This window comes from Heterodontus francisci, chromosome 30 (assembly GCF_036365525.1).
Source record: "Heterodontus francisci isolate sHetFra1 chromosome 30, sHetFra1.hap1, whole genome shotgun sequence".
NCBI classification, from domain to species: Eukaryota; Metazoa; Chordata; class Chondrichthyes; order Heterodontiformes; family Heterodontidae; genus Heterodontus; species Heterodontus francisci.
Window position 1 is genome coordinate 55,551,126 of NC_090400.1, and position 16,940 is coordinate 55,568,065.

General features: G+C 42.2%; 1 protein-coding gene across 5 annotated transcripts in view; it reads left to right on the forward strand.

The window, feature by feature from the left end:
- vmp1 (vacuole membrane protein 1) overlaps window positions 1-16,940 on the forward strand; it is a 204,266-nt gene that overhangs the window by 127,294 nt on the left and 60,032 nt on the right. For all 5 annotated transcript variants that reach the window (XM_068010712.1, XM_068010713.1, XM_068010710.1 and 2 more), the window contains one exon: window positions 5,155-5,274. In XM_068010712.1, the coding sequence (XP_067866813.1) occupies window positions 5,155-5,274 (120 nt within the window). The remainder of the gene's footprint in view (window positions 1-5,154; window positions 5,275-16,940) is intronic.

Consider the following 16,940-nt stretch of genomic DNA (forward strand, 5'->3'; position numbering starts at 1 on the left):
AGGTGGTAGGGAAATATAGGGACAGGTGGGGATGTGGTAGGAATATGGGATTAGTGTAGGATTAGTATAAATGGGTGGTTGATGGTCGGCACAGACTCGGTGGGCCAAAGGGCCTGTTTCAGTGCTGTATCTCTAAAACTAAAACACTCCTTAAAACTCTTGACCAAGCTTTTGGTCATCTGACCTAATATCTCCTTTTATGGCTCAGTGTCATACTTTGTTTTATAATGCTCCCGTGAAGCTTCTTGGGACATTTTATTATGTTAAAGGAGCTTTATAAATATAAGTTGTTGATGTTGTTTGATAGCAGGTTTTGAATGAACACAGTGTTGAATTTTGTGCCCGTGGCAGGGCTTCCGGCACCAGGCTGAAGAGGTTGGAGGAATCCCACCTCGGCCAGCTGCATTTCTACCCTCGGGGCCCCCCCTCCCCCCGCCACCGATGCGATCTACAACGCTGGGACCTATGTCCCTTTACAGACAGGGATCCCACCTCTAAGAGCTGCCGGCCGATCACAGGACCGGCAGCACCATTGGAGCCGTAGCCACTTCTGGTACTGCAGATACCTTGGACCCAGGTCCAACGCTGGAGCCCCGAACGTCAGGTTAGTGAGGCTGGGTCGCCTGGGATAGTCCGGAAGGCCCTGGGGATTGGTGGGGGTGGAGGGTGGGTGTTCAGCAGAGTGCAAGGAGGTGTTTTGTTTTCTGGCGGTGTGGGGCCTCTGTGTGCCACAGATTGCCCACCAAGCCGTTGGGGAGGTCGCCTTGTTTTACTGGCAGAGGACCCCCCACCTGCTGCAGGCTTATGGGGCGGGGGGGTGGGTGGGGGTAGAGGCGTTAAGTGGCTGTTAATAGGCCTCTTAAGGGCCTTAATTAGCCCTTGAGCAGGAAGGATGTCGTCAGCCCATCCCGCCCCCGACAAAATTGCATTGCGACGGGGAGGTGATGGGCTCCCCGCCTCTGAACCGGTGGGGGCGGGGGTGATAAAATTCAGCCCACAGTTTGCGTTCTGCTGGTACAATATAGCAGGTTTATGCTATGGGAGTTTAACAAGATTTTATTTTTCCAAAAATATACTTTATTCATAAAATTTATAAAAGTACATTGCATAACAGTTCAAATTTGACATTACTTAAGGAGCAAACAGATCAGTTTCTTCCGATACAGTGCATGAGGTGCCTCAGTACACTTGTCATTATAAGTTATATTTACAATGTACATTCACATTTCATATCAAACATTCTCTGGTGTATACAGCCCGAGGAGTTTTACACAATTTCCAGCCCCTCAGTTCACTATGGCGGGAGGGCCTTACAGTGATCCTTCCCAATTGAGTCTTTGCGGCAGCTGCCCTGAGCTTTCGTGCGTCCCTCAACATGTAGTCTTGGATCTTGGAATGTGCCAGTCTGCAACATTCGGTTGTTGACAGCTGTTTGCACTGGAAGACCAGCAAGATTTGTGGAGACCAAAGTGCATTTTTTACCGAGTTGATGGTCCTCCGTTTAACAAGAAGATTAAACAAACAAAGAAATTACACAACTGCAGACCGAACCTGAAAAAGTTCCCACTTCCTCTTCCTTCACCGGTGGCTGTTCTTTGTCACTGTGACCCCACCCTCATGCTCTTAACCAAATCCCTGGATTTTACCCACCTCCCTTCCTACCTTTCTCTTTGACTGTACTTTGAACCCCTACCACAACTTGGTGTTTTCCTTTTGTTCCTCCTCTTTGATATCCACTCATTTTCTTCTAGCCTATAAAGGCTCTGACAAGTTTTTTTGCATCTTCCTGTTTCTCTCTGTAATGCATCGTAATTTGAAGAACCAAACAAACATTTTTCACCCTTTATGGCTGTATCTTGTTCAGTGTAATTCCTATAGCAAATACATTTTAGCAGCAAAATCCTAGCAAGACTGCTTTTAATGTAGTTTCAAACATAGTATTGACTCCAATAAACCGCACCCTGATTAGTTTTATCCCAAAGAATATGTGCAATCATCTTGGCAGGTTGAACAGGAACAACTTGCAAAATACACATGCAAGTGAAGCCTCTGGGAAGACTGAGGTGCTAGAACATTTTACAGGAAGTGTATTTCACAGAATTCTATACTGGGCAGTACCCATAACTATTTTGAAATAATTTCTCTATGCACAAAAAATCCTCTCATCGTTACACCCCTGTGAGGACTGCAATAAGGAAGACCTGGTGTTTTGGAAAAATATAGAGCTGATTCGTAACCAAAAAAAAGTAAATTATTTGAATAAGACTGTCAGATCAAATCTCCATTCCAGAAGGCCTCTGTTACTGTAATATTTTTGCTATTATATGTCCTCCTTGACCCCTTGGCAGAGAATTATCCTGATCTTGCCTGCTGTCCGCTCTAGCATCCAGATAGGGTTATCTTTTAGCAATCAGGTTATTTTACCTTTCCTTGGGTCTGGGAATGTCGAGGCCTGCTAACTCAACACAGACCTGAGATTGAATCTAAGGCTTTTTCTTGGCTTGTAGCCTTTTGGCAATGATCAATACCTAGTGTGACATTTATGGAAGTTTGGTTTTGTGAGGTTTTTTTTCCTCTTTCTGGGCCACACACACTTATTGAAAGATGGGCTGGAGACCTGTTCTCAGGTAACCTAAATTGGAAGCCAGATACCAGATGGTGTATGAATGGCCCAGGTTGTCTGACTTTTCTGGCAGCATTGAACGTTTACCCAGTGTTTAAAAGCCTGGGAATGTGTGGAGAATTGGAAGTGCACTGGTGTAGTGCGCTGTTGGTCCAACATCCCGCGACCTTCTACAGCTTTGCTTTTTTTTAAAAACATGTTTTCTACTGAAATTACATCTTGTACAAGAGAACATTTCAATGTACACAATCTTTTGAGAAGTCCAGTTATAATGCCTGTTGTTCCATTTCTACCATGGGTATAGATGACCCATGGGAGTGGGTGCCTTTTATTTTGTTCTTTCTGGGATGTGGGTGTCACTGGCAAGGCCAGCATCTGTTGCCCATCCCTAATTTCCCTTGACAACTGAGTGCTTGCTAGGCCATTTCAGAGGGCAGTTAAGAGTCAAACACATTGCAGTAGATCTAGAGTCACATGTAGGCCACACCAGGTAAGGATGGTAGGACGTGAGTGAACCAAATGGGTTTTTATGACAATCGATAGTTTCATGGCACCATTACTGAGACTAGCTTTCAATTCCAGATTTTTATTAATTAATTAAATTTATTAATTAATTGAATTTAAATTCCAGCAGCTGCCATGGTAGGATTTGAACCTTCACCCCCAGGGCATTAGCCTGGGCTTCTGGATTGCTAGTTCAGTGACATTACCACTACACCACTATCTCCCCGGAATATCTTTTTTAAAAAATTACATTTATTGGCCAGGACACCAGGGAAAGTTTCTTTGCTTTTCTATAATAGCTTCAGAATCTAATGGGTTTTTAAAAAATAAATTCTCCTTTGTAACAGCAGGGTATGTTGGCACTCCGTGTTCTGCAGATCAGAACTTATTCTCAAAACAATGAATTTATGATCTTGGGCTGCCTGCATGAGGCTCATTAATTCTAAATTCACTTCACAGATTCATTGACAAACACAGCTTTCTGTGAATTGGAGGTAATTTGGAAAAGTTGTAATGCAGAATGTAATAATTCGTAGAAGTGCTTCTTTTGTACATAAATAACTAGGTTTGTTTGTGCCTGCACAAAACTTTAATGTATTTTACCTCCTCTGAGAAACCCACAGATATTTCCTTCACATTTTGCATTCCCTTAAAGATCCTAATCATCATTCAGATTGGTAATGTTCAACAGTGAGATTAATTAGGCCGGGATGAGGGGAGGATGGATGAGTAGAAAAATATAGGTGTGAAAATCTGCATTTTTTGCTTTGTACTATGTACAAGTATAATATATATTTGCGCTCAACTAGTAAAATAGAACAAATTCTGTGCTGTATATGCAAAGCTGTGTTTAAGTGGGACTGCAATCCAGAAACCGCTTGAGCTCCTTCCACATGTCACTGGTAGCCAGTAACAGCTGCACTGTACCTTATTTAGAATTTCATCCACCCAGTGACAAAAATGACACCTCGATGTTTACAGCAGTGGTTTTCAAACTTTTCAGCAGGGAGGGGTGGGGGGGGGGGTCTCCCTACAAATATTGACTCACACCCTCAAATACTGACATACTTCCGGCGGCACCTTGTACTAACATCCCTGAAAAAAGTTTTGGCTAGCTCAAAGAAAATAGTATTATCATTGCACTAAGCATTTATTAGTTTACAGCAACTGAAAGAACCAAACTGAAAGAAGATTAAGCTATCAAATACAGAATTCTCAGTTACTCGTGCATTAACCTTTTAGCCCCTTTGGATCCGCTTGTGGATCCTAGTCTGAAAACTTCTGGTTGAGAGGCACATAAACAGAAGAATATAAAGGTTTCCTGCCTTAATATGAAACTGTTTGCTGTACTTTTTTTCTGCAGACAAATATGCGGATAAAATAACTTTCTGTTTTTTAAAAAAAAACATAATTGAAATTCCATTGGTGTATGACATTCTGGATATCTGCAGACGTTTAACTTTTTTTTGAAAAAGCAGGGTTAACTGGTCCTGATAATGATGTTAACCTTGATTTCAGTCACTGAACCAGACACTGCAATTGAAACAGCTTTGCTTATTCCAAATTTGCCGCTTCCCAAGTCATGTTTTCTGTTTTTCCTCTCCATCAATACCAATGTTGGCTATAACATTTGGAAGTTAAAAAGTCTGAACAGAAGTTTGGAATCTGTTGCCAGTTAAAATTGGTATCTTTGTCAGACTGCTGTTGGATGTAAAGCTGAAAATCTTGGAAATCACAAGCATGTTGGTCTGCATCTGGAAGAGAAAGTAGGATTTTTGGCTAATCTATGCATTTCTAATGTTTTCTGTTTTTTTAAATTTTAGATGTGAAACATTTATAATTTTGTTTCCTTTTATCCATATTTGGTGTATTCTGGACCTAACATTAAATGTGAACATCCTTAATGTTGTGCCAGCTAAATATTTTTACAGTTATTGTGGTCCAAGCTATTTTTATTTTAGCATTTACGCATGTATACATATGTATTCCTTGAATCATCATTCTTGCTGTTTTTTTTTTACTTGCAGGGAGCTGGTACTGCAATAGGAGAGCTGCCTCCCTATTTCATGGCCAGAGCAGCTCGCCTCTCAGGCACAGAAACGGATGAGGAGTTTGAGGAAATACTGGAACGTGGTCAGAATGCAGAGGTGAGTTTATTTGTTGAAGGAGGGGGGGGGTTGAATGGGTCAGATGTTTACTGAATGAAGTAATTGTGCAATTATCACAGTTTAAGTAACCGAGTTACTGTTTTACAGACAGCAGTTGCTTTTTATAATGCTGACTAACTGGCAGGCAGAAGTGGATGACTTAATAAGCGTGGATAGAGTTGATTTTTTTTAACGTAGAGGGTTGTTGGGATATGGAAGGCTCCAATTGTGAAACAATGGTGGAAATAGAATCTAGACTAGCTTTTAAAATGTTAAAAAAAAAAAATTTCAAAATAAATAGGATATGGGAGAGGGAATGGATTAAATTAATAGCTGTTTGAGAGCTGGCGCAGGCAGTTGGCCAAAGTGCTGCACATTTTTTGCAATTCTAGCTCCAAATTGCCCATGTGTCTGGCTGGACAGTGAGATGTAATAATTGATCTGAGCTAAAGGCCTGCTTAGGTTGGGAAAAAGAACCCGACCCAAACCTGACTTTTTTTTATTCATTCATGGGATGTGGGCGTCACTGGCTATGCCAGCATTTATTGCCCATTCCTAATTGACCTTGAGAAGGTGGTGGTGAGCTGCCTTCTTGAGCTGCTGAAGTCCATGTGAGGTAGGTACACCCACAGTGCTGTTAGGAAGGGAGTTCCAGGATTTTGACCCAGCGACAGTGAAGGAACGGCGATATAGTTCCAAGTCAGGATGGTATGAGACTTGGACGGGAACTTGCAGGTGGTGATCCCATGCATCTGCTGCTCTTGGCCTGCGAGGTGGTAGAGGTCGCGGGTTTGGAAGGTGCTGTCTAAGGAGCCTTGGTGCGTTGCTGCAGTGCATCTTGTAGATGGTACACACTGCTACCACTGTGCGTCGGTGGTGGAGGGAGTGAATGTTTGTGCATGGTGTGCCAATCAAGCGGGCTGCTTTGTTCTGGATGATGTTGAGCTTCTTGAGTGTTGTTGGATCTGCACCCATCCAGGCAAGTGGAGAGTATTCCATCACACTCCTGACTTGTGCCTTGTAGATGGAGAACAGGCTTTGGGGAGTCTGGTGAGTTACTCGCCGCAGGATTCCTAGCCTCTGACCTGCTCTTGTAGCCATGTTATTTATATGGCAACTCCAGTTCAGTTTCTGGTCAATGGTAGCCCCTAAGATATTGATAGTGGGGGCTTCAGCAATGGTAATGCCATTGAATGTCAAGGGGAGTTGGTTAGATTCTTTGTTGGAGATGGTCATTGCCTGGCACTTGTGTAGCGCAGTGATCCACAGCAGACCCGAGCCCGACCCCACTCGGCCTGACCCGAGACCGACCTGACCATCCCTTTACTTACCTTCCGACTGGGAAGCTCCACGAAGCTGCAGCGCATGCGTGATGATGTCATAATGACATCATAGCTCACTGCGCAGACTCAGTTTAGTCCCGGACTCCCAGCTCAGCTAAGTTTTTATTTTTAATACTTACCGGCAGAGCACTTACCGTGTGTGTCTGGCCCGACCTGGACCCAGCCCGGTCCGACCCAAGCCCGAAAGCCGGACCCGGAAGAGGGGCCAGACCTGACCCAAACCCGACGCACGTCATCAGGTCCCGTTGGGTTCGGGTCAGGTAGCAGGCCTTTAATCTGAGCTCCATCTGTGGTGTGGTCAGTTTTAGTTGATGACATGTTGACTATTGCAATTTTATCATCTAATAGCTTTTTTTAGGTAATTCTCATCCACAGAATCCAGATCTGGTCTTTAATATACCAGCCAGTCTAGATTCCATAATCCTAAAGTTTTCCTCTGTAATGATGACTATATCCATTTCATAGGAAGGTTTCACAGAATTGTTTTGAGTCAGTTCACTGATCAGACATTACTAAGAACTGCCTAGACTGCTAAAATGAAGAATGACAGCACTGACTAAACTGGTTGTCTAATACCCCTCTCTTTTTCTCCATCTTCCATAACCCCCTTCTCCAAAGGAAAGACCAATCTGATAGTTACCCATTTATTTGATGTCCTGGGAGGGCTTCTAGGTCTGGACAGGGGTGCGTGGATGGTATTCCTAATGTGTAACTAGTCTAGTTCTATATTGAAATGGAATTAATTATGATTTCTGAATGCAGTAAAGTTCTCAAGTGCATGAAATATTCCTGCAGCACCCCTCAATATGTGTGTATTCGTTTGCTGAACTGTTTATAATCCCAGCTCAGCCGTTGGAAGATGCATACTGGTGAATTGCTATTGGTGGGGTGGGGGGGGGGGGCACAGTGCGAGGTGGGGGGAAGAGAGAAGGATGGGCAAGTTTATGCATTTATAAAAGCTTTAATCTGTTGAGAGATGTTTGTTCTAGAACACATGGAAACATAATGCTGTGTATGGAGATCAGGGATGAGAATACCTTTTTGATGCTGGTGAGGTTTATTTGCATTTGTTCATAGCATGTGGGCGTCACTGGCAATACCAGCATTTATTGCCCATCCCCAAGTACCCTTGAGTTTGGCTGATGGGAAAGGAATTTGGAAATCAGTGGATGCTACGGTTCAACCTATTACCTCTCTCGAGATTTGGAGTTTAGTACGCTGCTTATTAGATGGTGTGGTTTTTGGTTGGTACTGATCCTGATTTTGTTGATGCCCAACAGATTTCTGGGATGCTTTTAATTCCTGTAACTACTGATGGCAATACATAGAAGTTAAAATTGTAGGAAGCCTGTTGTGTTTTTCATAATTATTTTTGTTTTTGTTTTCTGAAGTTCCTGGCTGTGAAGAATAGGACCTTTTTATCACATTTTGTGTCAAATCCCAAAGTTAACCACAACCAGTCAGGTATGGCAAGAGCCAAGGGCACAATAAAATGTCTGCAATTCTATACTAGTAGTGTACCCTATCCCCATTTTCTGAGAAGTACACTATAGTTGCACAAATGTAGCATTTGTCTCCATTTGCTTGCATTGCCTCTGAGATTACCAGTTTGTTGCTAAATTATGGGAAACTTTTGCTGTAAACTGGTACCCAGAAGGCAATTTAGTTGCGATTGCCTGTACTGTCCAGGATCTTTACAGACTGGAGCCTTGTATTCTACTAGCTCCTGAAGGTGTTAACTCCTTTGCTCTGGTTCCATAGATGCCAGGTGCCCTCTGATGCTACATTATAAAGTGGCCATTCCTCATGTATGAACCAAGATGATGAATGTCAGCAAGCTAACTGATTGTGGGGCTATCACTGCCAAGCCTGGGAATAACCTTGCACATCATCAAGCCGCAAACACTTCAAGTAGGGGTTACTGATGGTAATTAGAAGTGGGAACCCTGGCTGATTGTCCCCTCCCACAAAACGTAGTCAGAAGCCAACTGTTTTACCCTTCACCTGGCAGAGGTGAGGCCAGCTGATTGACACAGATCAAAGGAGCAAACCTGGAATCTTATGTCACCTGTATGTCACAGCTTGCACACTGTCCTAACCTGCTTGAGGCCTGATTGGAGCACAAGCTCCAGCATTTCCAGCCAGATAGAGCTTTTCTTTTATAAAAAATAAAATCTCGTCCAAACAGCTTCAGGAAGAGGTGTTTCATTTTTGGTTTTGCAAGCAGTCATAAAATGAGTATGTTCTAGGTGCTCTTTATTTTAGGTTATCTTTCAGAGGATTTTTACATAAGCCCAAGAGATGAACTTACTCATCTGGCAACTGCATGTTGAGTCAAGATTACGCACAATTGTTTTGCCCGTTATTTTGAGATGAGCAGTGAAACATTCACAAAATGACTAAAAGCCAAAATACATGCATGTGGCACTGATACTGTGGTATCTCATATGAGTCAGGGTTTTTAAAATTAATTTGCACAGATATGCTTTACATATCTTATTACTGCCGTCATTTCTCCTCTCACATCCTTTCTAGGATTGTACCTCCCAAATTTATGATTAGGTTAAGCTCATTGTGTTTGTAAATCAAGATGGTGAGGCCTACTTTGTTGGGACTATTGGGACTAGGGGTATTTGGTTCCTTCACGTCATCAGGGGAGAAATGATGGTAGTAAAAATATACGTAAAGCATATCTGTCTGTATGCTTCAGCTGCAACCACTAGGGTTGTGGGGGAGACAACCTGTGGAAAATAATTCCAATGAAAACTAGTCTGCTACTGATGTATTTGAATGCAGGAAGCAGCATCTAGGCAGGGGAAGAGTACAGGTTCCTATCCAATTCCGTAGTAATCAGCTGAAGAGCAGCTATTATCATTCAAGCAAGTCTTTTTCAGACAGCAGAACAAAATAGAGGATCTCTGGAAGCAGCTTTCAGACCTAGTTGAGGGGAGGCAAAGAGTCAGGAAGGAAAGTACTTTACATTGAAAGTACTCCCTATTTATCTCCCAGCCAAAAAGAAGATTGCCATTCGCTTTATGTACAATTTATGTCACAACTTCAGTCTTTGTGTTGATTACCTTTCAAAATTTCTCCTGTACTATGAAATTGAAAAAAATTGTTTACCCAATGCTATTGAGCATCAGGAAATTCAGAAGTGCCGACACAACCATGAGCTTTAGCACCTCTGCCTATAAAATATCTACAGATTGTTCTTGAAATTAATCCTTTTTTTTTTAGAAATTTGAAGTCTCCAAAGTATCTTTAATAACTGGACTAGACTTTCTGCATCAGTATTTTGAATAGTGTTTTGAGGACTTGAATATCGTGTGAAGCATTCAGATCTTGGCTATCATGGGAGGTAGATGTATTTGCATAAGAATATGTCCCTAGCAACTTTCAGTCTATTAAATATATTCAGTTAGTAAAAATACCTACTGCTTTCTGTCAGATGTGTCATTGTGATTTATCTTATTTCACATGTGAATGGTAAATTTTGCCAACTTGTACTTTAATCTACTCATTTTTACCTGTATGTCACACTTTAAAAGTTGATATTCAATACAATTCTTTGAATTGATTGAGCCTGGAAGATTGCATGAAGAGGTCAAATTCAATAGAGTAGACTTTAAAAAAAAACTGGTTAATCCTATCTAAATTCACAAATGATCTCCAGAGTTCTCAAATGGGCTACTGGTACAATGACGGACACTAAATCGAATACTTTCCCTGCTACCTGTCATAACAGTTTCTCTCATGTCCTTCCATGTCATATTTACCAGTAATGACCTTCAATCCTTTGCACCGCTGCCCCCAGTTCCTCCATATTTTGAAAGTTGTTGAATGAAACTTGTATTAAACAAAAGCAGCTACCTGGATTTTTGTTTTAAACTAACATATTTGGCAGTATTTGAGATGCAGTAATTAAGGAGAAGAGATAGTCATTGTTTGTGCTCCTGATTGCTATCAGGTAAGCCTTGCTGAAAATTTGGGCAAGGACAGGATCAGTCTTGCCTGTGAAAGTCTCTGTGGTTGAGTAGCCAGCCAATATTCAGTTTCATACTTGCATTTGAAAAATGGCTCTTCGGGCATAGTACTTGACAGCTGCTGTATCCCTCTGATAATATCCTAGCAGGGGCCTCCTCCTGAGGTCCCCAGCATCACAGATGCCAGTCTTCATCCAATTTGATTCACTCCATGTTATATCAAGAAACAGGTGAAGGCACTGGACACAGCAAAGGCTATGGGCCCTGACAACATCCCAGCTGTAGTACTGAAGACTTGTGCTCCAGAACTAGCCGTGCCCCTAGCCGAGTTTTTCCAATACGCTACAACACTGGCATCTACCTGACAATGTGGAAAATTGTGTCCTGTTCACAAAAAGCAGGGCATATCCAATCTGGCCAATTGCCGCCCCATCAATCTACTCTGAATCATCAGCAAAGTGATGCAAGGTGTCATCGACTGTGCTATTAAGCTGCAATTACACAGCAATAACCTGCTCACTGACACACAGAGTTTGGATTCTGCCAGGGCCACTCGGTTCCAGACATTACAGTCTTCGTCCAGACATAGACAAAAGAGCTGTATTCAAGAGGTGAGGTGAGGGTGAATGCCCTTGACATCAAGGCAGCATTTGACTGACCAAGTGTGGCATCAGGGAGCCCTAGCAAAATTATAGTCAGTGGGAATCGGGGGAAAGCTCTCCACTGGTTGGAGTCATACCTAGCACAAAGGAAGATGGTTTTGGTTGTTTAAGGCCAAATCTCTAAGTCCCAAGACATCAGTGCTGGAGTTCCTCAGGGTTGTGTCCTAGGCCCAAACATCTTCAGCTGCTTCATTTATGACCTTCCTTCCATCATAAGGTCAGAAGTGGGGATGCTCGCTGATGATTGCACAATGATCAGCACCATTTGTGACTCCTCAGATACTGAAGCAGTCCATGTCCACATGCAGCAAGACTCTGACCATAGTCAGGCTTTGGCTGATAAGTGGTAAGTAACATTCGTGCCTCTCAAGTGCCAAGCAATGACCATCTCCAGCAAGAGAGAATCTACCCATCTGCCCTTGACATTAACAGCATTACCATCCATGAATACCCCACCATTAACATCCTGAAGGTTACCATTGACCAGAAACTTAACTGGATCAGGCATATAAATCCTGTGGCTACATGACCAGGTCAGAGGCTGGGAATTCTGAGGGGAGTGACTCACCGCCTGTCTCCCCAAAGCCTGTCCACAAGGCACAAGAGTGTGATGGAATACTCTCCACTTGTCTGGATGAGTGCAGCTCCAACAACACTCAAGAAGCTCGACACCATTATTGGATAATGCATAATATTGTTAAGTCCAATAAACATAGTTAACATCCAAATATTGATCTGAACAATTTTGACAGAAAAAAAATCTAATGTTCCTCCATCCAAGAAACGGAGTAAAAATCTAATTATTGTCCAATTCAATGTCACAGTAGATATCAAATCATTGTTCGCTCGAATAATCATTGTAAAGATGTATTTCGGGATTGGTCCAATAATCAGTGTGAAAAGCTAATCATTCTGTCGAAAAATCAGCATAAATATCATTTATTTTCAATCCAATAAGCACAGTAAATCTCGAATTTCTGACAGTCCAAATGCTTCAAAATATTCTGATTCTTGTTCAGAACAATACAAACAGCCACTGGATAGGCTGGGGTTGTTTTCCTTGGAGCGGAGAAGGCTGAGGGGGGACCTGATTGAGGTATACAAAATTATGAGGGGCATTGATAGGATAGATAGGAAGAAACTTTCTCACTTAGCGGAGAAGTCAATAACTAGGGAGCACCACCTCAAACATTCACTCCCTCAATCGTTGGTGCACAGTGCTAGCAGTGCATCTACAAAGGACAAGGGCAGCCCACACGTGGGAACACCACCATCTGCAAATTCCCCTCCAAGATGCACACCATCCTGACTTGAAACTATATTGCCACTCCTTAACTGTCACTGGGTCAAAAACCTGGAACTCCCTTCCTAACAGCACTGTGGGTAGTGGGTGTACCTACACCAGATGGACCGCAGTGGTTCAAGAAGGAAGGTCAGCACTACCTTCTCAAGGGCAATTAGGAATGGCAGCAAATGCTGGCTTTGCCTGCGACGCTCACATCTCATAAAAGAATAAATAAAGGAATCTATTCCTATAGAAAATTGACACAAAAAAGTTCTGTACTAAAGTTACTTTTTAAGTAGGAGAATTCATTTGGACCATTGTGAACTAAAGTTATTTTCAGAAGCTTGAGTCTCAAAATCAGTTTGTCAAACCCATTATAGAGCACATGTAGGACAATTGATTTGGTATAGTGTGACATCTGGCAAGTTTCTCCACTGGCCTAAGCATCATTATTGTGCATCAAATTCCAGAGGCAGTGAAAATGCAACAATGAAGAATATCTGGTCACTTGCTCAATATATGTGACCAGGAAGAATGCCAGCAATAAAAAGATCCAGTACTTAATATCATTGATGCTTTGAACATGTTGCTTTCCCCAATTCAATTTGTTCTTGTATCTTCCCCATCCCCACTGCATTTATTGCACCTTTTATTTAAAAAAAAATTGTTGTATACATCCACATTGCCACTTTGATTATGGTTGCCATTTGCACTGTACTTACCCAACTCTCTTTCCGGTACATTGACGACTATCGGTGCCATTTCCTGCTCCCGCCCCGAACTGGAAAACTTTATCAACTTTGCTTCTTATTTCCACCCTTCTCTCACCTTTTACATGGTCCATCTCTGACACTTCCCTTCCCTTCCTCAACTTCTCTATCTCCATCTCTGGTGATAGGCTGTCTACCAATATCCATTATAAGCCCACTGACTCCCACAGCTATCTTGACTACACTTCTTCACACCCTGCCTCCTGTAAGGACTCCATTCCATTCTCCCAGTTTCTCCATCTCCGACGCATTTGCTCTGATGATGCTACCTTCCATGACCGTGCTTCTGATATGTCTTTCTTTCTTCCTCAACCGAGTACTCTTTTTCCACCCCCCCCCCCCCCCCCACTGTGGTTGACGGGGCCCTCAACCGTGTCTGGCCCATTTCCCGCACCTCTACCCTCACCCCTTCCCCTCCCTCCCAGAACCGCAACATGGTTCCCCTTGTCCTCACTTTCCACTCCATCAGCCTCCATATCCAAAGGATCATCCTCCGCCACCTCCAGCGTGATGCCACTACCAAACGCATCTTCCCCTCCCTTCCCCTGTCAGCATTCCGAAGTGATTGTTCCCTCCGTGACACGCTGGACCACTCCTCCATTATCCCCACCACCTCGTCCCCTTCCCATGGCACCTTCCCCTGCAATCGCAGGAGGTGTAATACCTGCCCATTTATCTGCTCTCTTCTCACTATCCCAGGCCCCAAACACTCTTTTCAGGTGAAGCAGCGATTTACTTGTACTTCTTTCAATGCAGTATACTGTATTCGCTGCTCACAATGTGGTCTCCTCTACATTGGGGAGACCAAACGCAAACTGGGTGACTGCTTTGCGGAACACCTCTGCTCACACCGCAAGCAGGACCCCGAGCTTCCGGTTGTTTGCCATTTCAACACTCCCCCCTGCTCTCATGTTCACATCTCTGTTCGGGGATTGCTGCAGTGTTCCAGTGAACATCAACGCAAGCCCGAGGAACAGCATCTCATTTACCGATTAGGCACACTACAGCCTGCAGGACTGAACCTTGTGTTCAATAATTTCAGAGCATGACTGGCCCCCCATTTTACTTTTATTTTTAGTTATTTTTTTCTTTTTAAAAAAAAAAAAAAATTTTTGTGTTTATTTTATTTTATTTCATAGTTTGTTCAGTTTGCTTTTTTTTTTCATGTTTGTACTTGCAGCTGTTCAATTTCAGTCCGTTAACACCCTATCTGTACTAATGCTTTGTCTTTCAACACACCATTAACATATTGTTTGCCTTTGCTCCACGACCTTCTGGTCAGCTATTCTGTGACCTTGTCCCATTTACACCTTCTCCTTTATTATCTCTTGCCCCACCCCCGCTTTACTTGCTTATAACCTTTTACATTTCTAATATTTGCCAGTTCTGAAGAAGGGTCACTGACCTGAAACGTTAACTCTGCTTCTCTCTCCACAGATGCTGCCAGACTTGCTGAGTATTTCCAGCATTTCTTGTTTTTATTTCAGATTTCCAACATCCGCAGTATTTTGCCTTTATCATCATACAGATATTACACTAGTAAAGGTTTAAATGTTCAAAGTAAAATCCAACGTTGGTGCTAACTTTTCAAAACTGTCTTTCTAGTTTTCAATGTTTCAAAAAGCATTTCAGATCTAAATGTTCGTACTTACTTCTGTGGTTTAATTGGTCCAGAAGACAGTTTTGTGGCTTGTTCCCATGTGAGGATACATTGTTCCATAATGGTAAAAAGTGAAAGAGGAAAATGTGTAACAAAAAAGTAGAAGCTGTGAAGTTTCATAGTTGCAACCTAGAATTTATAAATCTGGATTGACAACTATGTTTTGTCGATCCTGGAACATTTGTGTTAATTTGGCAAACATGTTATTGAAAAGTGTCTCAATATGAATTGAGTTACTTTTTTTGTTAATGAGGAACAGCTGCAATGTGTGTAACCCTGGGGCGTTCTCAGTGAACCTTTACTGCACCCTCTGAAGTGCGGTTTTGTCTAGGAGGATCACGTGACTTCTGTGAAATCTCCTCCATTTCCAGTAACCGTTTGGACAGGGATGAGTCAGAACAAAACCAGCTTCCTCTAACCACAAAGTTGTTGAAGAATTTGTCAACGTGGACTTTAGAGGTTTATAGTAGTTAGCTGGAACTGCTGTGATGAGATTGCATCAGCAAGGCCAGAAGGAGGCTTCCTGCTATTAAACTATATTACTTGTCTGGAACAGCCCTACCACTGGACTTTGCGGAGCACAATTGCCTTGTACTAATGCCTTTCTGACCATTACGTTTTCTTCAGTTTTTTTTTGTTCCATGAATTTTTATCAGACTTGAATGTTCTCCTATTTTAAAACATCACAGGGTTATGGATATGCCATCATTCTAGGCTTGCCTGAATTCAAAAGCTTACTTTAATTTTTTTATATGGTACCTAATATCCAGCACCTAAAAATAAAAATGCACTTGGCAATTAGCCGTGGTGAAATTTGGTCAATTGCTTTGTCAAGGCCCAGAAAAGTAAATCAGCTCACCAGCTTGCATTTGACATTGTTGATTTTTATCCTTTCATTTTTGATTGATTCACTGATTTGTTGCTGCATATCTGTCTTTGTCATCTCATTATAGTTCTTTTGACACACCAACCAAATATCTGGTTAAAGCACCTATGTGCTCCTTCATAGTTTTCTCTGGTTAGATGAACAGTATTAACATTCGCTTTAGGTCAGGGAGACATGTGTATAAACTCCATGGCTGGGCCTCATCATTTTCTTTCTGTGCATTTTTGTGTGTGTGTGTGTGTGTATGTGTGTGTGTGTTTATAAGATAAACTAGAGGGCATAGTGTATTGGAGTGTCTTTGTGTTCCATCAGAGCAATATGCAGCTTTGCTGCTACAGTTCAGGCAATTGCAGCCACAGTTCCTGATCCAACCATTAATAAAAAGAAAATGCTGCAAACACTTGGGTCAGGCAGCATCTGTGGAGAGAGAAAGAGTTAATGTTTCAGGTTGATGACTTTTGTCAGAGCTAATTCAGTTGTGTTGTACTGGGTGAAGGAATTAGCAAAGGTCAGGCACTTGGCTGGAGGAAAACATCAAGGCTTAGTGACCATAATTGCTGTTTTGCACAAGCTAGCAAATAACTAAGGAACTGCATTGGCACAACTCTGGGCAAGATCTCTAGACTGTGCACCAATCTAAAGAAGATGCAAATTGATGGGAGGACAACATCAGGAAGAAGGAAATAATAAGATCCAAAAAAGGCTCTTTTAGCCCATCAAATTTGATCCCTCAAATTGATCATGTCAATTTTCACTTGTCGACCCTGTAACTTATCTAATCTTCAATTTGTGGTGGATAACCACAGGGAAAACTTCACAGAAGATAATTTTCTTCCCCCTCTTGTTGCAATAATTTCTTTTCTTAAGGCATCATTTCATTGCTAAGGTATGGTTACACTCACTTGATAATCCTCTATGGCCAATTTGCCCACTATTTATGTTTGAACTCAGACAATAATCTATTACAGCATAATGAGGGGACCAGAATCCTGCTCTCACCTAATGGTTTCATGAATGAATATAGTCTACATGGATTTCACCAAGGTTTTTGACAAGGTCCCACTTGGGCTGGTCAAA